The following is a 25,859-nucleotide window of genomic DNA, read 5'->3' as shown; positions in this document are numbered from 1 at the left end:
ACTTCTGAATCTAAGGATGCTCTCATAATTATGGCCAAGGGTTTACTTTCTTACTTTGCTGCCTTCCTGGAAATATTGGATATATTCCCAGGTGCCTTTATGTCCATCCTCAACAATTTCTACTCCACTTTTCTTTTCGGTTATTACAAAGACATTTAGTTCCTCATTAGTTAGATAAACTTTTGGCATCCCCTTTCCTAAAGAATTCCTCATGTGTGAATGCTGATGCAATATACCTATTCAGTTTTGTCTGCAACCTCCGCGAGGTCTTGAACAGTTAACCCATAGACACCAAGTGGCCCAATGTGATTCAACCCCTTCTACTGTTAAATAAGCATAGAAGTGTTTTTCTTTGCATTTTTTGCCAGAGACTTCTCATAATCTGCCTTAGCTTGCCTAACCTCCTTTGTGACTTGCTCTCTCAAGCTGAGCTTCTCGATGTAGACTTAAACAAGTTTGTGACTGATCATGTTTATAGACAGTCAGTAATTAGTCAACTCTCCACTATGCTTGGTATCACCTGCTCTTTGGGCCCACCCTGCTTCCCTGACACAAGTCATTGGAGGTCGTGGGTTCGATTCCCGCCTCGGGCTTGGATCAAATTACTGCAAAAACCTTGGGAGGTGCATTATGGCCACAGAAGCCTATACGCCAACAACTACCAAAAAAAAAAAAAAAACAAGTCATTGGTTTGGTGAAGACCTTGTCAAACAGAACTATTGCTACATCAGCTTTATCATGCTACATACTAGTGACAGCCACTGATGCTTTGAGAATGGCTGCTAAATGGTACCACTGAATTGTAAATAGTAGTAGTAGTAGTGGCATGTGATGCAAGAAAGCAAGTATATGAGTTTATGCAGCATCAGCCAAAAAATAAAAAATAAAATAAAAAAAAATCACATCATTCCCTCCAAATGCTTGTCCAGTTCCTCCTTAAATTTATTTAACCTATCAACTTCCACAATGACAGATGGAAGTTTGTTCCAGCAATTAACCACCCGCTGGCAAAAGGCAAATTTCTGCAGATCTATTCTACATCTTTCTTTTCTTAATTTGAATTTATGCCCCCTTAGGTTCGTAATCTGAACAAGTGGAAGGATCCCATCAGAATTCAGCGTGCTCAACCCATTCAAAGTCTTACATACCTCAATCAGATCACCGCACAGGTGCCTAGTCTCCAGCCACTGCAATTTGCAGAACTTAAGCCTCTCTTGATAAGAGGATCCCTTCATTCCCCTCACCAATCTTGTTGCCCTTCTCTGTACACACTCAAGCAAATCTACATCCTTCCTAAAATGAGGCCTCCAGACCTGTACTCAAGGTGTGGTTGACAATTGCCTTATACAGAGGGAACAATAACCTCCTTTTCCCTGCTAGCAAAATTCCTATATGTCATTGACAAAACCCCATGACCTACCCTGGCAGCCTGTCTGCATTGCTCAGAAACTTCATATCTGACTGCACAATTACTCCCAGGTCTTTTTCATTTTCTACCAACTTAAGTGTAGTACCACACAGTTGGTACGTTTCTCTGGGGTTACTTCTACCCATATGCAGTACTTTGCATTTGTCAAGGTTAAACTTCAGTTGCCACTTCTTAGCCCATCTGCCCAAATTATCTAGATCCTGTTGCAGCAGCACACTGCCACTGTCATTAACAACCCTGCCAACCTTTGTATCATCTGCAAACTTCAACTCTAAGCCTTATATATCTTCATCAATATCATTGATAAATATACAAAACAACAGAGGACCCAACACCGAATCCTGTGGGACTCCACTAATAACATTAGTCCACGAAGAGCAGCACCCATTAATTACCACTCTCTGTCTTCTCCCACTCAACCATCCTTTTATTCATTGTAGCAACTTACCCTTAATACCATTCTGCTCCAATTTGTACAATAGTCTTCCATGTGTAACAGTGTCAAAAGCTTTCCTGAAATCCAAATATGTGATATCAAAATTATTTTTTGCATCCAGTTCCTTTGTAACCACATCATAATATCCTATCAAATTTGTCAGACAAGACTTTCCCTTAACAAATCCATGCTGTGTCTGAATTATTGCTGCAGTCTTGTCTAGATGATCCTGCAATGCATCTTTAGCCAGTGACTCCATTATTTTACACAGAACAGAAGTTAAAACTAACTGGTCTGTAATTACTCATGTCACTCTTCGATCCCCCCCTTTGTGAATTGGGGATACATTTGCACATCTCCAGTCCATGGGGACCTCCCCTGAGTCCAAGGATGCTCTCATAATTATGGCTAAGGATTTGCTTAGTTGCTTTGCCACCTCCTTTAATATAACTGGATAGATCCCATCCACCCTAGGTGCCTTTCTTATGTTTAACTTCAACAATTTCTCCTCCACTTTGCTCTCAGTTATTACAAAATCATTACGCACCCTGCTACAATTTGATAACCTTCTGCCATTTTCAAACCTTAATAATTCCTCATGTGTGAATGTAGATGCAAAATACTCATTCAGTTTGTTTGCTATCTGAGCAGGATCAACAATCGAGCCATCAATATCAAGTGGACCAATCAGATTCATCCCCTTTTTAGAGTTTATATAAGTAAAGAAATCCTTGCTATTTTTGTTAGCATCTTTTGCCAAAGATTTCTCATAATCTGCCTTTGCCTGCCTAACGTTGTCATGCCCACTCCAAAACTTAAAAACTTATGCCTGCCACAGATTCATGGATGACAGTGAACTAGCTTACTAATCCCAGATTCTTTGTGTTCCTGTTTCCCTCATTTAACTGATGATCGATGCCTTAAGCTTAAATAATGCTCTGCAAAATGTTTATATACTTTATAATTATTATCATTTATTTCTTTTTGTAATCTAATTCAATCGTATTTTACTATTTGTACACTATTTAATATTATTTATACATTCACTTCCTGTCCGCCTGATATATATGGTACACCCTTACTAGATGTGGGCCCCTGCTATGGAGATTGTCTTAATTTGTCGTAAACTTTGGCTTTGTGGTCATGAAGGGCCATATTGCAGTTTGTGTTGTTGTTATTGCAATAAAGTTTTCCTAATAAGTGATTTCCACTACTGCAATAAATGTTTCCAATTTCAAAAGTTATAGGAATAGAATGTTTATAAATTTTATCAAATATTTATGCAAATCTTATGAGAATGTTTAGTACTTGTCTAGTTAAACTAGTGTACAGACTAGTTAAACTTCTGTTCCAGGTAAAATAATGGAGTCGCTGGTTAAACATGCATTGCAGGATCATCTAGACAAGACTGCAGCAATAATTCAGGCACAGCATGGGTTTGTTAAGGGAAAGTCTTGTCTGACAAATTTGATAGGATATTATGATGTGGTTACAAAGGAACTGGATGCAAAAAATAATTTTGATATCATATATTTGGATTTCACGAAAGCTTTTGACACTGTTGCACATGGAAGACTATTGTACAAATTGGAGCAGAATGGTATTAAGGGTAAGTTGCTACAATGGATAAAAGGATGGTTAAGTGGGAGAAGACAGAGGGTGGTAATCAATGGGTGCTGCTCTTCTTGGACTAATGTTATTAGTGGTGTCCCACAGGGTTCGGTGTTAGGTCCACTGTTGTTTTGTATATTTATCAATGATATTGATGAAGGTATATCAGGCTTAATGTCGAAGTTTGCAGATGATACAAAGATTGGCAGGGTTGTTAATGACAGTGGCAGTGTGCTGCTGCAACAGGATCTAGATAATTTGGGCAGATGGGCTAAGAAGTGGCAACTGAAATTTAACCTTGACAAATGCAAAGTACTGCACATGGGTAGAAGTAACCCCAGAGAAACGTACCAACTGTGTGGTACTACACTTAAGGTGGTAGAAAATGAAAAAGACCTGGGAGTAATTGTGCAGGCAGATATGAAGTTTTCTGAGCAATGCAGACAGGCTGCCAGGGCAGGTCATGGGGTTTTGTCAATGATATATAGGAATTTTGCTAGCAGGGAAAAGGAGGTGATTATCCCTCTGTATAAAGGCAATGGTCAGGCCACGCCTTGAGTACTGCGTACAGGTCTGGAGGCCTCATTTTAGGAAGGATGTAGATTTACTTGAGCGTGTACAGAGAAGGGCAACAAGATTGGTGAGGGGAATGAAGGGATCCCTTTTACCAAGAGAGGCTTAAGTTCTGCAAATTGCAGTGGCTGGAGACTAGGCACCTGCGCGGTGATCTGATTGAGGTATGTAAGGCCTTGAATGGGTTGAGCACGCTGAATTCTGATGGGATCCTTCCACTTGTTCAGATTACGAACCTAAGGGGGCATAAATTCAAATTAAGAAAAGACAGATGTAGAATAGATGTGCAGAAATTTGCCTTTAGCCAGCGGGTGGTTAATTGCTGGAACAAACTTCCATCTGTCGTTGTGGAAGCTGATAGGTTGAATAAATTTAAGGAGGAACTGGACAGGCATTTGGAGAGAATGGTGTGGTTTTTTTTTTTTTTGTTGGCTGATGCTGCATAAGCTCATACATTTGCTTTCTTGCATCACATGCCACTACTACTACTTACTACTAATATGGGTTGAAGACTAACAAAACACAAGATACTTGACTCCAGACTTGAATTTTCATGGATTGTAATTTTCAGAAACAGTTCTAAAATACAAAGAGAGATAAATAAAGAAGAAAAAAAGTTCTGTGAGTTTGGGGTTGGACAGTGAATAGATGTTGACTAGTTGGAATGTGTTTGGATTGGTTTGGAAGAGAGTAGTGGAATTACAGATGCCAATTCAAAAGAATAGTGTCCATAGAAATATCTATAGAAAAAGCATTCAAACAGAAACTGAACACCCACGTGCTGAAGAGGGTAAGAGGAGAGTTATTAACTTGACTGCCCTCTTTTTTGATAGAATCTAGGAGGTTGAGAGACAGATTTTGGGGACTTCACCCCAGATGTGGAAACAGTATTCCATGGTAGAGTAGGTTTTAAATTTGTAGATTTGCACAGAATTAATAGCTGTTTAGAGAAAAATTAACACAAAAAAAATAATAAAAATTTTTAGAAATCTGAATATAACAAAGATAAACAGAGGAACAACAGATGCCATTTCCTGAAAAATAACAGGACTGAGTTTTGAAGGATTGAAGTTAAAAAAAAAATAAATAAATAATAATAAATAAATTTTCTTTGCTCTCTTGAAAAATTATCTGGAAATTGGGATTTAAGCAAGTGGATATTTGATAAGTTAAACCTGTTTGTGCAGATCTGTGGGAAACTGGGTTTTTCATCCGGCAAGAGAGCAGAATGTAGTGCATCATAAGTAGCAAATGTATGGATAGGATTTCCAGCCAGTGGAAGAAGGTCATTAATATGTAAGAGAAAGAGTGGGTGAAAGAATTAAACATTGAGGAGGAACATCAGAATTAAAGTTTGGGGTGGGGATGGGAGGGGAGAGAAAGAGAAACTGGTTACTGTTGCAAAAAACCATAAGGTGGCATCTTGTTTAGAAGCTCCTTTGATTGTGTTTGATCTTTATGTCAAACATAATCGAAGCCTTGGAAATGTAAGGAGCAACTGCTTGAGTTTCACTGAATTTTTCCATCAAATTTGTTCAAAGATAAGTAACATAAACCAATGTTTCACCAGTGGATTGACACTGATGGAATTCATATTGGTAATCATTGATCAGATGGAAATTTTCGAGGTAGTGCAAGAATTGTTAGATACCTCCATTAATTCAGAAAGAGTAGAGGTAAATGCAGTGGGAAAATAAAGGTTAAAAATTTACTCTGACCTAGATAATTGGATAACTGATGCAAAAATTGGTTTCTTTCAGTGAAATCAGTCATTTGTGGGAGTTTTTTACAAATTTTGATTCTTAAATTATGCATGCTGAAATTCTTACTTATGAAGAAATGTTTATTTGCTGTTTTGTTACAATGCAAATAAGTAAATGTGACTAATCACAGATGCTGGCTTGACGTTTCAGAATGACTTTCAAGGTGGTAGATGACTTTCATGAACCGGTGAAATACCACCACTTTGCTTATTGGAGGCTTGAAGTGGCGAAACCCATGTTTAGTCTCTAGAGCAAAGTTTCCGGCATCCCTCTCCCCCATATGTCTCCTTCAACCCATGCACGGTACTAAGTACTATAGGTTTTGATACCTTTCGTCTTTTTTTTTTCATAAAAAAAAAAAAAATGCAACTTTCATCTGGATTATGAACAAGCTAGCAACTTGGACAAGCACTGGCAAAACTACAAATTCTGGGCCTTCCTGCAAGATTATTTACACCTAAAATCATGCTCACACTGAGTATTCTGGAGTAGTATGGATTTGCTGTACATTTCATTTACATTAAATGTACTGAAAGTGGGGAGAAGACAGTGGTTATCAATGGACACTGCTCTTTGTGGACTAATGTTATTAGTGGAGTCCCTTGCAGTTCAGTGCTGGACCCATTGTTTTCTGTATTTATTAATGATATTGATAATGGCATGCCGACCGGGCTAGCCAGGTGGGTAAAGTGCCTGCCTAGCAACCCAAAGGTTGCAGGTTTGAATCCCGCCTCGGGCTTGGATCACAGTAAAACGCAAAATCTTTGGGAGGTGCATTATGGCCACAGAAGCTGATGCACCGACTAACAAAAAAAAAAAAAAGAAAAAAAAAAAGAAAAAAAAAAAGATAATGGCATATCATGCATTATCTTTTTTTTTTCTAAGTTTGTCTATGATACAAAGTTGGCAGGGTAGTTAATGACTGTTACTGCACTAGAATGTAGAAAAATAAGGTAGATGGGCTGAGGAATCGCAATTGAAGTTTAACTTCGACAAATGCAAAGTACTGCATACATGGGTAGCAGTAACTCCAGAGTAACATACCAACCGTTTGGTACTGCACTCTGGGTAGTGGAAAATGAAAAATACTTGTAGTCAGATATGAAGTTCTCTGAGCAGTGCTGCTATAACAGCTTATGGGGGTTTTGTCAATTATATACAGGAATTCTGCTATCAGGGATAAGGCAGTGTTCAGACCACATCTTGAGTACTGCATACAGGCCTGGGGGCCTCTTTTCAGGAAGGATGTAGAGCTGCTGGAACAGGTGCAGAGAAGGCAATGAAACTGGTGTGGGGGGAACAAAGGGGTGCACTTACCACAAAAGGCTTCAATTCTGCAAACTGCAGTATCTGGAGACTAGGCACCTGCAAGATGTTTAAGGCTTTGGGTGAATTGGGCAAACTCACTGCTGATGGGATTTTTCCTATTTCTTAGACTATGCATATGAGGGTGCATAAATTCAAATTGAGGAAGGATTAGTTACAGAATAGATGTGTGGAAGTTTGCCTTTAGCCAGTGGGTGGTTGATTGCTGGAACAAATTTCCATCTATTGTGGATGTGGATAAATAAATTCAAGAAAGAACTAGATAAACTATTGGAGGGAATGGATAGGTGTAATAGGAATTTTTTTTTTTTTTTTGTCTGATGCTATAAGCTTGGTTTCTTGCATAATTTGCCACTATTAATGCTGTGAAATGTACAGCAAATGAATAAGTGTGAACAGTCTTAAAAACAACATATGATATTTCATCAAAACAATGTGCTCTAGTGTGGTAACACTGTGTTAGCATGGACGGCTATTGCCAGTTTTCAGTCAAACACTACTCTAAAGATAAACATTCTTAACAGCACTTTAATAATTTTTTTTTATACTGCTGTTAAATAACTACTGAGTGCTGCAACTTTTTCATTTTGTTAAACCATATAAAAGCTGCAGGATGTCATATTTTGACCATGACTTAGAAACAACTGATGGATCACAAGCTTGCACTCCATTTCTTGTAATGCTTGTGCCGACCGGGGCTAGCCAGGTGGGTAAAGTGCCTGCCTGGCAACCCAAAGGTCGCGGATTCGAATCCCGCCTCGGGCTTGGATCAAAGTACTGCAAAAATCTTGGGAGGTGCACTATGGCCACAGAAGCCGATGCGCCAACAACTACCAAAAAAAAAAAAAAAGTAATGCTTGCGACGATAAACTTTTAGTCACCTGCCATCTAATACTAGGTAGTAAATCACTAAGATTTTGTTGTTCCAAGTTCTAAGGAGAGATATCATGCTGGCTTTTGGATAGTTTTGTGTTATAGACATTGACTTTGCAATTGTTTTCTTTCATCCAACATCATTTATGAAAATTCTTTCCTTTTGTCCAGAATGTTGAGTATTTCTCTTAATGATATTCCCTAAGGAGCAAGCAAACACTAAATATTTGTTTCTAAACTTAATGCACTTTAATTAATTTTCCATTTATAACCTACAGCTCAATAATTGCAACACATTCCTTCATCTGTCCACCTAGATCTTCCAGGTAGAAAATCAGTGTGTGGAGAAAAAAATGGTTAGATGTGTACTATACTACTTTTGTATTTCCCAAAATGTTCAGAAATTTAAATTCAGTGTCAAGTTTTATTTAGCTTTCCAACCCAAACAGCTATACCAGGGTACTGTACATTTTTCTACAGACTGTCATGTTTTGATTTTCATTTAAGAATAAGCAAACCTCTGTCTAGTTTTCTGCATAAGTTCTCTATGCTATTTTTTTTGTGCTTGCTTTTTTTTTTTTTCTGTTAGTTTATTTCCAGATTTTATAGAACTTTTGATAATAATTGGAGCAAAATTCTCTCTATAGATATGCAAAAATTTGCTTTCAGCCAGAGAGTAATTGATTGCTGGAATAAACTTCCGTCTGATGTAGTGGACAGTTTGAATAAATGTTAAGGATGCATTAGACAGTTATTAGAGGGGATGGACAGATGGGTAGTTTTTTGTTTGGCTAATGCAGTATAAGCTTGCTTTCTTGCATCATTTGCTACTGCTAATACTAATGTTATCAGCAGATGCTCAAATGAGATGTTTAGTTTTTGTTAGTTGGTGACATGATTGGTTTTCTGTTTGTGAGTGAAAAAATAAAGAAAAATTTTATTTTTTTAAGGAAAACTTAATGGGTGAATCTAACTGGCACAAAAAGCCATAGAAACTTTATGGCATTGGCAGGAATTAAACAGTTATCATTAGATAACTGTTTAATTCTATTGGGGAAAACCTAGGTTCTACTTATTACAGGACAAAAGGAAGTTTATGGATCTTTTTCATCTGTGGCTGAGTTATTTGATCTCAAGAATGAATCCCCCTGAGAATTTGTTTTTCTCCCCATAGAACAAGCAAACTGACCCAGAATGCATATGATTTACACAAGATATACTAAAATTTTATAGTTTTAGCTGCCTTGGTACTTAAGTAACCCAACCTCATGCTTCTTATTCCATAGCTAGAGTAAAACCTCCACTTTTGAAATGTTAGTAATCTAATTACTCAAAATAAATACAATATTATATCCTCTAATGTATAAGAATACAAACAGTATTTAACTGGTTCTAATAGCAATAATAATAATAAAAAAAAAAAAACCTAGCCTGCTTAAAGAAGTAACACTAGAAATTTTATTGATTTTTTTCAAAAAAGTGAGCATATGAAGTAAAAATTAGTTGAACAAATTTGCATATATCAAAACCTTAATTTTTGTTCACAAAATTGATTGTATGCTCAAGTTGAAAATTATGTTATTTATATTTTAACTTCTCAGAATCATATCAATTAATACAGTATTACTCAGTAAGAAATATAAAGTTTAATCGAGTGCATATTTTTTGTTCATTGATGATAGTTATCTGTATGTTTATCTTTATTTTCAGAAACATTCAAGGGGTACTTTATTTGTTTCTAGTAGAGTTGCTGAGTCGAAATATTTCTTCAAAGAATAATAAGTGTGGAACACAAATGAAGCAAAGTATTACTTTACATACCCATGATATGACAGGTGAGTTATTATAATTTGTCTATGAAATCCCAAGTTTTATAGAAACATAAAAATACTTTATTTCATTCTCACATTATTTGCATAGCTGCCAATTCTCTGGATTTACCAATGGAGAATCTGTTTTTTTTTTTTTTTTTTTTTTAACTCTATTTGGTCACCTTCTCACTGCCATAATATAGCTGGTGACAAAGGTTCTCCATTTTTATCTATTTGGAGAAAAAAAAAAAACTTAAAAAAAAAATTATGAATTTCTTATTGACATAAATAAATTGGCTCTCTGGAGTGCATTGTCTACACTATAAAATAGAAATGCAGGGTAATAGTGTTGTTCTCTGTAATATATGATTATTTAACCATGTTTGTGTGGTTCAAAGCTAATTAACAATGTCTTCAAGTAACACTGCAAGGAATACAATGTAAAATTTCCAAAGACATACACAAGATTTTCCACGTATTGTAAAATATCTGTAAAAGGTAGTGTTGGGCTTGTGTACTGTATTTATATATGATAGCAATGGCTTTGAAAAATGGGTCATTTTTGTTTGCTACCAATGGCCTGTGGCACTGGAAATGCGATGCAATTATAGATTACTGCTGATTTATCATAATTTACTAATGCCTTATAGCCCTAGTTGCTTTTGTGCATCAGAGTTATTTTATTGGATGGCCTTTCATAATAAACAAACAAAACAAAATTGTCAAATTGCAAGCAACTTGCTATCATTGGCAGCATTGTAAGGTGCATACAAAAGCAGTGTACAAAATGGGGCATTTTCGTCTGAACAACCTGAAAGCATGTGGGATTCCTTCAAAAAACTACCTTCATGTGATAAATGTGGCAGGCCTGAAAACTGGAGTAACAAAGGTATTAAAAGAGGGATTGAGCACTTGGTAGTAACACCAAGTGTTCCTTAGTTTTCTCTTTTTAATTTGAGTGGTGAAAAGGGGACATATTCCTTCCTATGAAAAGTTGGCAGCTATGTATTTGGGCATATATTTACAACACAGTGATTGTTTTACTAGTATGCATTCCCCAAGTAGAGGAAGCCTGCTCAGATTACCATTACTACATAATTTGTTATACATTACCAAAACGATTCATGGGTATATGTTTGTTCATGATCTTTTACCTACGTTTTTCATTTATAAAGATTATATTATTTGGAAGGTCTTAATGGAGAAGTGAATTTATAATATTAACCAGAATTAATGTAATTTTTAATTATGAAATTACTTAATTGGATATTGAATGAGATTATTTTCTCATTCAGTTAGGTAATCAGCTGCTTGAATATTATGGTGTCGTAGTAGATTTGATCAGTATTTTATATACTGGGGGTGGGGGGGTGAAAAGTTTTTAGCCCGGTATAGATCACAAAAGTTTCTTTGAAAGAGGTAGTAGTGCCAATCTATGCCGAGACTGTGTTCTCACAGAAATTTCAGGTTCAAAAAGTTTTTAGCCCAATTTAGATTGCATAGGTTTTCATGAAAGACAGTAATTCCGATCTATGCCGAGACTCTTGTATATTCACAGAAAATTTCAAGTTCGTAACTATATTCTTCTCCTTTACAGAGGCTATTATAGGCTGCAAAGGTTTTCATGAAAGACAGTATTGCTAAACTGTGCTGGAACTCTTCTGTGTTCACAGAAAATTTCAGGTTTGTAACTATATTCTTCTCCTTTACATTTGCCTTCCAAGGCAAATGAAGATGGTGACAGTTGAATCAAGCACCTGTACAGTCATTAAGTACCTTCATTTAAAGAAATATTGACAAAAGAAATTCATGAAGTCATGCAGCTAAGATTAGAGGAACCTTTTCCTTCCTATGCCATGGTCAAAAACTGAGTTGCCGAATTTGAGTGTAAAAGAGGCAGTGCCAAAGATAAACCCTGCAGTTGGAGTCCTGTTACCATGTCAATACTTGCAAATGTGGTGCCATTCATGGCCTCACCATGTTTTTTCAACCTTTTTACAAAAAAAGTTAGTTTTTGCAACTTTCCAGCATTTCTTCTATGAGAGGCTAGAAAATTTCAACCTCCACTCAGAATAACACTGAGGCACATTGAGACATTGTTCAACATCCCCCATATCAGGAGCTCACAATATTGTGGTGAATGTTTTAGGAATGAAGGTTTCTTTGAGGTGGATCCCTAGAGCACTGAATGCAGATCAGAAGTGGGAAAGAGTAAGGTGTTGTCAGGCGATTGTGCAGCATTTTTAAGCAAATTAAGCTCAATTTTAGGGCGGTATGTCACTACAGACGAAACATAGGTGTACTACTTCAACCCTGAAACAAAAGAACAATCAAAACAGTGGAAGCATCTATCTCCTCCCCTTCCTAAAATGTTTTAAGTGCAGAAGTCATGGTATCCATCTTCTGTGATGCAGAAGGAGTGATCATGGTTGATTTCCTGGAACGATGTGCCACTATTAATGCCAAATATTATTCTAACCTACTGAGTTGAGTCCACAAGGAACTGAAGCCCAAGAGGCACTGGAAATTATATCAGTAAGGGTAATCTAATCCACGTATTGGACAAGTTTTGCAGCTCCTGCGAATGCTAAGTTTTTAATTATATTTAGCCGGTTTATTGACGTTATTGTTAGATTAAATTATTTTCTATAAGTAGCTTATAGACCTAGTCAAGCTCCATGGTTTATTTTGAATTTAGATAGCGCAATTTCGAAAGTAATTAATACCTCGCGTCCGTAGATTTACTGTTTGTAACTTGCTGCCATTGTTATACAATACAATGTATACCCCAAAATAAATAGCGTAAGGTTTAACGGAAAACTAGATAGCAAGTATAGTAGTATCAATTAATCAGTAAAATTTACTAATCTTATTGAATTTCATTGTCAATTAAATTGTACTTTTTTAACTAAATACATATGACCTAGTTTTTACAAACATAACATTATAAATTAATACATAAAAATTCTTTACATGTAAACTTGACAGGAGATAAAGTCATATAACATAACGCAGAGATAATATTTGATACTGAAAGACATATATATAGTGTTATAACTGCATTGGGATATACGTTTAGGGTTATATTTTGTATTAGAATTTTATTTGAAATTGAAAAGAAATCATGACTCAGAGCAGTAAAACAAACTAATGAGAGTGCTGTGGCTCAGGGGAGAACTAAGGGGGTGGGGGGAAAGTTCTCCTCTGAATCACAGCCTTTTGAAATGCACTGCTTGTTTGATGTTTGTGGAGCAATCAGGAATGGGACATATTTCCAAAGGGCGGGGGGTGTGCGTGCGCACAATGTAAGAAGTGTGAGGAAATCAGGCAATGACTCAGTGTTGTTATGGGCCTATATGAGAGCTTGAAGGACAGGGTGGATACCCTCGAAGGATTTAAATTGAGGGCCCATCACACTCTCAGCTGCCCACATTAATGCCAGAGCTTACACTTGAACTTCACGCAATACAGTGGCAACCCCCAAGGCAGAATGCACTGGTCCCAAAGGAACTAGTTGTTGTGTGACTCTATTGTCAGAGAAATGGAGAACATATTGCGCAAAAGGATAGGTGAAATAGGACCAAGGTATGTATGCCAGGGGCAAAGGTTGATGACATTGTAGAGCAGATATCATCTCTTAAGGGCACAAAGGGTGACCTTAATATCATTATTGACATTGGCACTAATGATATTAAGAGTAAGAGACTGGTGGAATTACTTAACAAGTACAGGTCAATGTTGCAAAAAAGCCACAAGTTAGGGTTGAATTTGAAAGTGTCCAATTCTGCCCAGACACGATAGGAGGGGGTATATGATGAGAGCCTTGTCAATCAATTTGGCCCTGGAGAGATTGTGTAAGGCTGAAGAGGTAGAATTTTTCTCAGCCTGATCTGTGCTTGTTAATAGGAGAGACTGCTTCTACAGCGATGGTATACACTTAAATAGAAAGGGTGCAAGAATATTTGCCGATGCTATTGAGGCAGAGTTAGATGGGACAGAAAACTGCTAGCTTGAGGGGAATCACAGACTAAAAGATTAACAGTAGCCGCTGGCAGAGGTGAAAGTGATTCTTGCACTGCTTCTATGGAAGCAGTGCAAGAATCACTTTCTTGAATCAAGTTGAGCAGCAGCCTGGAAAGCAAGGCAATGGGGATTTACAGGACTGCTGGGAGTTATAGTGGAACAAGTAAATACATGGGCTGTGTTAGGGTAACTAAGAGTAGAAACAGATGCATGTACACCAATGCTAGGAGTATAGATAATAAACTTGATGAGCTTGAAGTGCTAGTCAAGACATCAAAGGGACATATTGTTGGGATATCAGAGACGTGGTATCACATAGACATAAGCAGTGCAGAATTGGAATTTGGGGAGTACAATGTGTACAGAAAGGATAGACAGGAAGGGAGGAGGGGTTATGCTGTTAGTTAAGAAACATAAAATCTAAGGAAGTGCATCCAATTGATGTTGGTGGACAATGTAATGTTGAGTCTGTTTGGTGTGACATAAGCACTGGGAAAGGTAAAAATGAGAGTAGGTGTGTGTTATAGGCCTAATGAATCTGATCGGCGAATGTGCAGAGAAATAGTCGTCCAGTAAATCAATAAGTCCAGTAAGTCGTTCAGTAAATATAATGGAGGATTTTATTTCCCAGAAATTGAATGGAATTTGGGGGTTGATCACTCACACAGTAGCAAGGTTTTTGTGGATTTATTGGATGATTATTTTCTATAGCAGCATTTTGGGAGGCAACTAGAAGGGAGTAATACTCTTGATCTGATTATCAGTAGTGATTGTTCATGCATTAAGAATCTGCAGATAATGGAAACACTAGGTAGCAGTGATCAGTGTGATGAAGTGGAATTTACTGAGAGGTAACTACCATCAAGGGTAAAGGGAAGGGTTTTGCTTTCTTAAATTGACTAGTGGTCTGAGACAGTATTTAAATTCTATATGGTGGTACCAACTGCTGATATTACCAACAGCAAATTCAAAATGGGAAGCATTCAAAGAATTAATCTTGGAAGCCACAAGGATTTTCATACCATCTAAGAAATATTGTTCAAGGTTTAGTCCTAAATGGATGCCAGATGAACTAATTAGACATGTGGCAGTGAAGAAATATGCATGGGATACATATAAATTAACAAGTGACACAGAAGCCTAGGTTAGATATAAGCTGGTCTGTAACCAAGTCAAAAAGGAGGTTAGGCAGGCAAAGGCAGATTACGAGAAATCTTTGGCAAAGGATGCAAAGAAAACAGCAAAGAGTTCTTTACTTATGTAAACTCTAGAAAGAAGGGGATGAATCAGATTGGTCCATTTGATATTGATGGTTCAACTGTTGATGATTCTGTTCAGGTAGCTGACAAACTAAATGAATATTTTTGCATCTACATTCACACAAGAGGAGTTATTCAAGGAGGGGAATGCCAGAGGTGTATTAAACTCTGGCAGTAAGCTAGATAATCTTGTAATAACAGACGAAAAATTGTTGAAGATAAACATAAGAAAGGCAACTTGGGCAGATGCAATCTATCTAGTTATATTAAAGGAGGCAGCAAAGGAAGTAAGCAAACCCTTAGCCATAATTATGAGAGCTTCCTTGGATTTGGGAGGTACGCATAGACTGTAGAAGTGCAAATGTAACCCCAATCCACATATGAGGATCAAAGGGAAACACAGGTAATTACTGACCCGTTAGTTTAACTTCTGTTCCAGGGAAATTAATGGAGGCACTGGTTAAAGTAGCATTGCAGGATCATCTTGACAAGGTTTCAGTTATAGCTTGAACACAGCATGGGTTTGTTAAGGGGAAGTCTTGTCTGACCAATTGATTGGATACTATGGTATGGTCAAAGGAACTGGATGCAAAGAATAATTTTGATATCATATATTTGGATTTTAGAAAGGATTTTGATACTGTTGCACATGGAAGACTGTTACACAAATTGGAGCAGTGTGGCATTGGAGGCAAATTGCTGCTATGGATAAAGGGGATGGTTGAGTGGAAGAAGACAGGGTGGTAATCAATTTGTGGACTAATGTTATTAGTGGAGTGCCCCAGGGTTCAGTGCTGGATGTTCTTTTCTGCATTCATTAATGATATTGATGATGATATATCAGGCTTAATGTCCAAGTTTGCAGACAATATGAAGGTTGGCAGGGTTTTTAATGACAGTACACTGCTGCAGCAGGATCTAGAAAAGTTGAGCAGATGGGCTGAGAGGTGACAAATGAAGTTTAACATTGAAAAATGTAAAGTACTGCATATGGGAAGCAATAATCCCAGAGTAACAGTATCAACTGTGTGATACTACACTGACAGTGCCAGAGAGTGAAAAAGACCTGGGGGGGGGGTAATTGTGCAGGCAGATATGAAGTTTTGTGCGTAGTGCAGATTTAGCATTAGAAGAGGCATATGATGCAAGAAAGCAAGCTTATGCAGCACAGCCAAAAAAAAAAAAAAAAAAAAACACTTTTATTTCATCCCTCCTTTCATTCGAAATACCTGTCCAGCTGAGTTTTAAATTTATTTAGGCTATCAACTTCCACAACAAGGGACGGAAGTCTGTTCGACCAACCAACTGTTTGTTTGTTTGTTTATTTGGTTTTTAGGAGCATTAGCAACTAAGGCCACATTGCTCTGGGAATATGCGGTGGTCATTCCCTGACCTTTCCGTATTTGATGGTGACAGGCTCGAACCACGGTCTAATCAAGAAGAGTGCGCTACGCACTGCTGCTTCTTCCCACCTGGCTACGGAGGCGCCGCACCAACCAACTACCTGCTGGTTAAAGGCAAACTTCCGCACATCTATCCTACATCTGTCTTTCCTCAATTTGAATTTATGCCCTCTCAGGTGATTTATTCTGAGCAAGAGGAAGAATCCCATCAGCATTTAGCATGCTCAAACCATTCAAGGCTTTATACACCTCTATCAGATTACCTCACCGGTGCCTAGTCTCCAGACACTGTAATTTTAAAAACTTAAACTTTTCTTCATAAGAGCAACCCTTTGTTCCATTCACTAATCTTGTTGCCCTTCTCTGTACTTGTTCCAGCAGCTCTACATCCTTCTTGAAATGAGGCCCCCAGACTTGTACTCAAGGTGTGGCCTGACCATTGCCTTATACAAGGGAATAATCACCTCCTTATCCCTGCTAGAAAAATTCCTGTATATCATTGACAAGACACCATGAGCTACTCTTGCAGCCCGTCTGCACTGCTCAGAGAACTTCATATCTGCCTGAACAATTACCCCCAGGTCCTTTTCATTCTCTACCACTGTCAGTGTAGTATCACAGAGTTGATACGTTGCTCTGGGGGTTGCTGTTTCCCATATGCAGTACTTTACATTTGTCAATGTTAAACTTCATTTGCCACCTCTCAGCCCACTGCTCAACCTTTCCAGATCCTCTTGCAGCAGCAGCATAGCATCAGTAGTGTCCTTAACAACCCTGCCAACCTTTGTATTATCTGCAAACTTGGACATTAAGCTTGATATACCATCATCAATATTATTTATAAATACAGAAAACAATAATGGACCCAACACTGAACCCTGAGGGACTCCACTAATAACATTAGTCCACGATGAGCAGTGTCCATTGATTATCACTCTGTCTTCTCCCCCTTAACCACCCCTTTATCCATAGCAGCAATTTGCCTCCAATGCCACACTGCTCCAATTTGTGCAGCAGTCTTCCATGTGCAACAGTATCAAAAGCCTTTCTAAGATCCAAGTATATAATATCAAAGTTATTCCCTGCATCCAGTTCTTTTGTGACTGCATCATAGTATCCAATCAAATTGGTCAGGCAAGACTTTCCCTTAACAAATCTATGCTGTGTTTGAGCTGAAATTGAAGTCTTGTCTAGATGATCCTACAGTGCTTCTTTAACCAGTGCCTCCATTAATTTTCCTGGAACAGAAGTTTCTCTCACAAGTCTATAATTACTTGTGTCAGCCTTTGATCCTCCTTTGTGATTTGGGGTCACATTTGCACATCTCCAGTCTATGGGTACCTCCCCTGAGTCCAAGGAACCTCTCATAATTATGGCTAAGGATTTGCTTACTTCCTTTGCTGCCTCCTTTAATATAACTGGATAGATCCCATCCACCCCGGGTGCCTTTCTTCTGTTTATCTTCAACAATTTCTCCTCCTCTTTACTCTCAGTTATTACAAGATTCTCTAGCTTACTACTAGAGTTGAATACACCTCTGGCATTCCCCTCGCTAAATAACTCCTCATGTGTGAACGTCGATGCAAAATATTCCTTTAGTTTGTTAGCTACCTGAGCAGGATCATCAACAGTTGACCCATCGTGGACCAGTCTGATTCATCCCCTTCCTTCTAGAGTTTACATAAGTAAAGAGAACTCTTTGCTGTTTTTCTTTGCATCCCTTGCCAAAGATTTCTCGTAATCTGCCTTCGCCTCCCTAACCTCCTTTGTAACTTGGTTACAGATCAACTTGTATCTATCATAGGCTTCTGTGTCATGTGTTAATTTGTATGTATCCCATGCATGTTTCTTCTCTGCCATATGCCTCATTAGTTCATCTGACATCCATTTAGGCCTAAACCTTGAACAATATTTCTTAGTTGGTATGTAAAGCCTAGTAGCTTCCAAGATAAGTTCTTTGAATGCTTCCCATTTTGAATTTGCTGTTGGTAACATCATCAGTTGGTCCCACTGTATATAATTTAAATACTGTCTCAGACCATCATAGTCGCCTTTACGAAAGTAAAAACCCTTCCCTTTATCCCTAATGGTAGTTACCTCTTTGAGTAAATCCCACTTCAGCATACTGTGATCACTGCCACCTAGTGGTTCTTTTATCTGCAGATTCTTAATGCATGAAGAATCACTACTGGTAATCAAATCAAGAGTATTACTCCCTCTAATTGCCTCCTGAACATGCTGATGTAGACAACAATCATCCAATAAATCCACAAAAGCCTTGCTAGTGTGAGAGTGACCAACCCACAAATTCCAGTCAATATCTGGGAAATTAAAATCCCCCATTATAAGACTCTGATTTACTGGCCCAATGTATTTCCCTGTACAGTTTCTTATTATACACATCAGAGTCATTAGGCCTATAGCACACTCCTACTTTCAATTTTGATCTCCCAATGCTTATGTCACACCAAACTGACTCTTCACTGCACTGTCCAGTGATGTTGACTGGCTTCACTTTCTTGGATTTTATGTGTTTCTTTATATATATAATATAAAGCATTTAGGGCGTAAGCCTCAATCTATGGAAAAGTCTAGACTATGTATAAGTATAGTGCGAAAGCATCAATAATACATAGCCAAATCTGAATGACCAGAATATTAGCAAAGCACCATCGTTTTAAGTTATATCTCATATTGTGAATACCTTCACAACGAGTTGCCATGATATTGCTCTACTTCGAATAAGTAACGCTTCACCTGAGGAGAAGACTAATGTTACTTATTCTCAGATGGATACCACCACCCAGATGGCACTGTTTCAGGACTTTTCCATAGCTTGAGGCTTACGCCCTAAATGCTTTATAGTCTAAATACATCATACACCATTAGGCATTGCTCATATTGTGGAGTTATACTTCATAACTGTTTTGCCATCGTTGCATCACTCTGGTACCTACCCACCCACTGAAGAAGGGCCAAATAGCCCTGAAACGGTGCCGTCTGGGTGGTGGTATCCATCTGAGAATAAGTAACATTAGTCTTCTCCTCAGGTGAAGCGTTACTTATTCGAAGTAGTGCAATATCATGGCAACTTGTTGTGAAGGTATTCACAATATGAGATATAACTTAAAACGATGCCGCTTTGCTAATATTCTGTTCATTCAGATTTGGCTATGTATTATTGATGCTTTCGCACTATACTTATACATAGTGTTTCTTAACTAATAGCATAACCCCTTCTCCCTTCCTATCCTGTCTATCCTTTCTGTACACATTGTAGTTCCCAAATTCCAGTTCTGCATTCCTTATGTGTGACAGCACGTCTCTGATATCCTAACAATATCTGCCTTTGATATTTTGAGCAATACCTCAAATTCATCAAATTTATTTACCAAACTCCTAGCATTGGTGTACAATCAAGTATACATGCACCTGTTCCTATTCTTAGCTACCCTAACACAACCCATGTGTTTACTTGTACCGCAATGACTCCCAGCAGTCTCTGAAATATCCTGCATCTTGTTTTTCAGGCTGCTGCTCATTCCAATAGAAGCAGTGCAAGAATCACTTTCACCTCTGCCAGTGGCTACTGTTAATCTATTAGTCCTTGTATCCCTCCAAGCTAGCAGTTTTCTGACTCACCTAATACTGCCTCGATAGCATCAACAAATATTCTTGCACCCTTTCTATTTAAGTGTATCCCATCCCTGTAGAAGCAGTCTCTCCTGTTAACAATGGTCTGCAAGAGTAGCTCATGGTGTCTTGTCAATGATATACAGGAATTTTTCTAGCAGGGATAAGGAGGTGGTTATCCCCTTGTACAGATCTGGAGGCCTCATTTTAAGAAGGATGTAGAGCTGTTGGAACGAGTACAGAGAAGGGCAACAAGATTAGTGAATGGAACAAAGGGGTGCTCTTATGAAGAAAATCTTAAGTTTTGAAAATTAGTGTCTGGAGAGCACCTGCGAGGTGATCTGATTGAGCTGTATAAAGCCTTGAATGGTTTGGACATGCTTTGGATGCTGATAGGATTCTTCCTCTTGACCAGAATAATCGCCTGAGAGGACATAAATTCATATTGAGGAAAGACAGTTGTAGGATAGATGTGTGGAAGTTAGCCAGCGGGTGGTTTATTGCTGGAACAAGCTTCCATCTGTTGTTGTAGAAGTTGATAGCTTCAACGGATTCAAGACAGAACTAGACAAACATTTGGAGTGAGTGGATGGGTGAAATGAGAAGGGTATGTTTTTTTTTTTTTTTTTTTTTTTTTTTTCTTTTGGCTGATGCTATATAAGCTTGCTTTCTTGCATCATATTCCCTTGCTAATGCTAATACAGACGAAACGTAGGTGTACTACTTCAAACCTGAAACAAAAGAACAATCAAAACAGTGGAAGCACGAGTCTCCTCCCCTTCCTAAAAAGTTTCAAGTGCAGAAGTCATGGTATCCATATTCTGTGATGCAGAAGGAGTGATCATGGTTGATTTCCTGGAATGATGTGCCACTATTAATGCCAAATATTACTCTAACCTACTGAAATACTTGTGGTTATTCTAACCACAAGGAACTGAAGCTCAAAAGGCACTCGAAATGGAGTCGTTTTGCCTCAAGACAGTGCACCAGCACACACAACATTGGTGACTTAGGCAACACTTTGACTGGATTTGGGCTATTACAGCATGGAACAAATGGTTGCTCCTGCAAGGAAAGGCTTAAGTTTTGCAAATTACAGTGTCTGAGACTAGGCACCTGTGAGCAGATCTGATTGAGGTGTATAAGGCCTTTAATGGTTTGAGCATACTCAATGCTGATGGGATTCTTTCTCTTGCCCAGATTAATTGCTTGAGGGGACATAATGAAAATTGAGGAAAGACAGTTGTAGAATAGATGTGTGGAAATTTGCCTTTAGCCAGCAGGTGGTTGATTGCTGGAACAAACTTCCATCTGTTGTCGTAGAAGTTGACAGCTTAAATGAATTCAAGGGACACCTAGACAAACATTTGGAATGAATGGATGGGTGAAATGGGAAGGGTTTATTTTATTTATTTATTTATTATTATTTTTTTGGCTGACGCTGTATAAGCTTGCCTTCTTACATCATATGCCTCTACTAATGATAATCTGCTCTACTTATTGAATTTGGCTCCATAAGACTGTTTTCTATTTCCAATCTCATCAAGGACTTAAAAGGTTAGTGACAATACTGTGACAATACAATGCTGTGATGGATACAGTCAACTAATTTGAGTCAAAATTGTTTGAATTTTATTTGAGCAGATTATGAAAGCTATTGGATCATGCCAAAAAGTGTTGACTTAAGGGTGGGGGGGGGGGGGGACTGTTGAAATATAAATAGGTTTTTGTAGTTTTCCAGCATTCCTTCTATGAGAGGCTCGAAACTTTTCAACCTCCTCTTGTATATGTGTATATGCATGATGCTCACTTTCAGAGTTTATATGGGCAGTTCCCAAACCTTTTTTTTTTTTCTCCCAAGTATCTCACTAACCAAATGTAAAGAAACTTTCTGCTGTACTACTTAGTGCATTTATGTTACAAAAATAATCTCTTCTCAGAAAATGTGTTGACTTGGAGTCAACACATTTGAAATGACTGTTGAAATTTAAATTGGTTTTTACAACTTTCCAACATTTCTATAAGCAGCTAGAAACTTTTCAACCTCCACTCATATATATGTATATGCATATCCCCTACAAAGTTTATGCAGTTCCCAAACTTTTTTTTATTTTTTTTTTATTCATGTATCTCACTACCCAAGTGTAAAGAAACGTACTGCTTTACTGCTTGGCCACAGAATAATTTTCAGTAGTTGCGTTCAGTGCAAAGATTTATATTAAAAAGTAAGCTCTTCTCACATTTACAACACTGTGGACATATGCTCTGAAGTATATCTGCCAGTTTATATAAAATGTAAATGCACATATATATAGTAGCAGCATAAAAGAATAAGAAATAGTATTTTGTATTAATCATATGTGGCATCTCAAAATGTGTTTAGTGAATATGATCTAGTGACATAATATTACTCACTGCCGATTAGTGTAGTTTCAAAACAGTAAGAAATTGTCTTTTGAACTGTAACACACACACACACACACACACACACACACACACACACACACACACACACACACACACAGACACACACACGTAGCAGTATGCTAGTTTCATTATGCATTTAAACATAACAATGCAAATTTAAACATAAAGCCAGTTTTGACAAGTAGCATGAATTGTTTGAGGTGTGATTTCATTTCATCTTTTAAGATGCTTGATGTGTGTTTTCACAGAAAACATGAGCTTTGAGATAGTTCCACAAGTAAAAGTTTAGTGGTGTAAGGATGAGTGTAAGGAAGGTAGCCATTCTAATGTTTCCACTCTAATGCTAAGGGAACTGTTTATCTAGTCATTTTCTTAACAGCTATGAGCAGACATGCCATCTTACTGAAACCATTAAAGATATGCTCATTGAGAATGCTTGGAAAAGTTTTATCCTCACCAGGATGTATTGTGTTGTATCATGGTTTGTTTCAGGCAACTTTAATGCAACTTAAGTTGCATTGAACTCATTGCACCAATTAGGATCATCCTTACACAGTATCTGAAGAATTTGTAGTATGTCAAGATGCCATTGATTTCCTTAAAGATATAGTGAATACTGACTTTAATTTTTACATCTCAGTTTCTATATAATGCAGAGATTTTTTTTGGGGTGGGTGCATATCATCTCCCCCACCCACTCCAGCACTGCTGTCAATATTGCTCCATCAGAAAGTTACTGTGAAGGCCCACTGCTTTCTTTATCCATTACTGATCCTCTTTCCTTGAATTTTGACAGAAAGTTGAGCACACAGCAATGGGTAATTGGAAGCTATTCTAAGTGATTGCAATGAACATATTTTCAATTCACTGACTATGACCTCTATCCAGTATGACAGTAAGAAACTAATGAATTTCCCTTCCATTATTTGAGACATTAATTAAACGACTGCCAGTAATAGTAAATAATAAAAATTAGTCACTTATCACATCTACCTGGTAGCCATATCAGCCAGTCTTGTTTCATGTTATATGAATATCACTTGTGTATAAATTTATATTTGGTAAAATCATGTTAGTCAGAATGTGTGTGTGTGTCTGCAATTCTGCACAAACACGAAAGGAGGGATTATATGCTGAAAGACTTGAGAGATTGCAAGGCTTCTGGGGGAAATTTTTATTAGTGTGACCCGCATTTGTGTTTTGTAGTGATAGAATTCGTTTAAACAAAAGTGGTGCAAGGGGTTTTTGCCACGGCTAATAGCTTTGGCAAAAGACCAGAATGCTTGATTACCATTTGGACAAGAAGCAACTTTTCTACTCTTAGCCTGTTCAAAATATAGTTTGGACTGATTAATAACTGCTTTACAATTGTTGCAAGCTTTGGTGTGGGCAGAAAATGAACCTGGACATTTGGTGTATGTCAATTGCAATCTGCAACATTCTAATCTTGAACAGTCTTAGCACATTTATTAGAAATCCGTGATTTGGATAAAGAATGAGATTGTAAGGTGGATTGTGGAATAAAGGATTTCATCCCTACAAGAATAATTTCACCGACACAATCTGAGCAAGTGTTGACATCAGAAGATTTGAAATGGTAACCTGCCCAAGGAAAAGAAGTAATTAATCTATAGACCAGAAAATTGTGAAGAATGACAAGAATTCCTACATGCAGATGGAATGGGCTGGAAAGAGTGTCTTAATGAGTTATTTCAATTTTCCCCTAATTGGCTGGAATAAATGGAAAGGAAACACCACGGGGAACAAATTTTTAAAATAAACTAAATGATTATTATTTGTTCCAGCATGTTACAGAAAATATTAGGGAATATTCTAGACCTGATCATTACTTATGAATCAGATGACATCATGGGGCTTACAGCACAGGAACCAGGCAGTGATCATTAGCATTAGTTGAGGCATATGATGCAAGAAAGCAAGCTTATAGAGCATCGGCCCCAAAAAAAAAAAAAAAAACCTTCCCATTTCACCCATCTGGTCCTTCCAAATGTTTGTCTAGTTTAGCCTTAAATTTATTTAAACTATCAACTTCTACACATCTATTCTACAACTGTCTTTCCTCAATTTGAATCTATGTCCCCTCAGGTTCTTAATCTCAGTAAGTGGAAGTATCCCATCAGCATTGAGCCTGCTCAAACCATTCAAGGCCTTGTACACCTCAATCAGATCACCTTGCAGGTGCCTAGTCTCCGGATGCTGCAACTGACTGACAGAATTTAAGCCTCTCCTGGTAAGAGAACCCCTTTGTTTCCTCTCAGCAATCTTGTTGCTCTTCTCTGTACTTGTTCTAGCAACTCTACATCCTTCCTAAAATGAGGACTCCAGACCTGTATGCAGTACTGTGACAAAACTCCATGACCTGCTCTGGCAGCCTGTCTGCACTGTTCAGAGAACTTCATATCCAACTGCACAATTTCCCCCCAGGTCTTTTTCATTATCCACCTCCCTGTAGTACCATACAGTTGATATGTTTCTCTTGGGTTACTGCTACCCATATGCAGTACTTTGCATTTGTCAATATTAAACTTCAGTTGCCACTTCTCAGCCCATCTACCTAACTTTTCTAGATCCTGTTGCAGTAGCATACTGTCATTACTATCATTACCAACCCTGCCAACCTTTGTATCATCTGCAAACTTGGACATTAAGTACCTTCATCGATATCATTAATAAATACACAAAACAACAATGGGCCCAGCACCGAACCCTGGGGACTCCACTAATAACATTAGTCCATGTAGAAGAAGAACTCTTTATTGCATACAAAAGGCACACACCGTACGCAATACCCTTCACGGCTACGAGCCAGGGGGTTTACAGTAAACAAAAAAGTGTCCATTTATTACCACTCTCTGCTGTCTCTCACTCAACCATCCCTCTATCCATTGCAGCAACTTGCTCTTAATGCCATAAGAGCAATGGCAATGTGGGTCATGCAGCCATAAGTTGAAAGGTGAGAAAGATGTGGCAGTGATTAAATAAAAAGGCATGGGTTTTAATTTTGGAAGAAGGGACTATGACAGTTTGATGCTACATGCCATCTTAAACTGTGTTTAAGATGCCGTGTAGCATCTTAAACACAGTATCTCTGCAGTCTGCCCAAATGACAGTTTGGGCAGACTGCAACTATTACATAAGGGGAACAAAGAATTTTCATGTATGTGAATAAAAAGAATAATAAGAAAATGAATCAGCTTGGACCCTTATGTAATAGTTGTGGGAAAGTCTTAGATAACCAAGCTGATGAATTGAATAAGTACTTCCTATCGAT

The 25,859-nt window shown here is 37.8% G+C and overlaps 1 protein-coding gene across 3 annotated transcripts in view; it reads left to right on the top strand.

The window, feature by feature from the left end:
- Positions 1–25,859, top strand: part of LOC150078312 (solute carrier family 49 member A3-like) — a 148,008-nt gene that overhangs the window by 105,805 nt on the left and 16,344 nt on the right. For 2 of the 3 annotated variants that reach the window (XM_090385249.1, XM_090385248.1), the window contains exon 9: positions 9,722–9,846. In XM_090385249.1, the coding sequence (XP_090241375.1) occupies positions 9,722–9,846 (125 nt within the window). The remainder of the gene's footprint in view (positions 1–9,721; positions 9,847–25,859) is intronic. The other variant, XR_016547643.1, reaches the window with a different exon arrangement.

This window comes from Mastigoproctus giganteus, chromosome 11 (genome assembly GCF_048544385.1).
Source record: "Mastigoproctus giganteus isolate SK-2022 chromosome 11, ASM4854438v1, whole genome shotgun sequence".
Taxonomy (NCBI): Eukaryota; Metazoa; Arthropoda; class Arachnida; order Uropygi; family Thelyphonidae; genus Mastigoproctus; species Mastigoproctus giganteus.
This window is presented reverse-complemented; position numbering and strand designations above follow the sequence as displayed.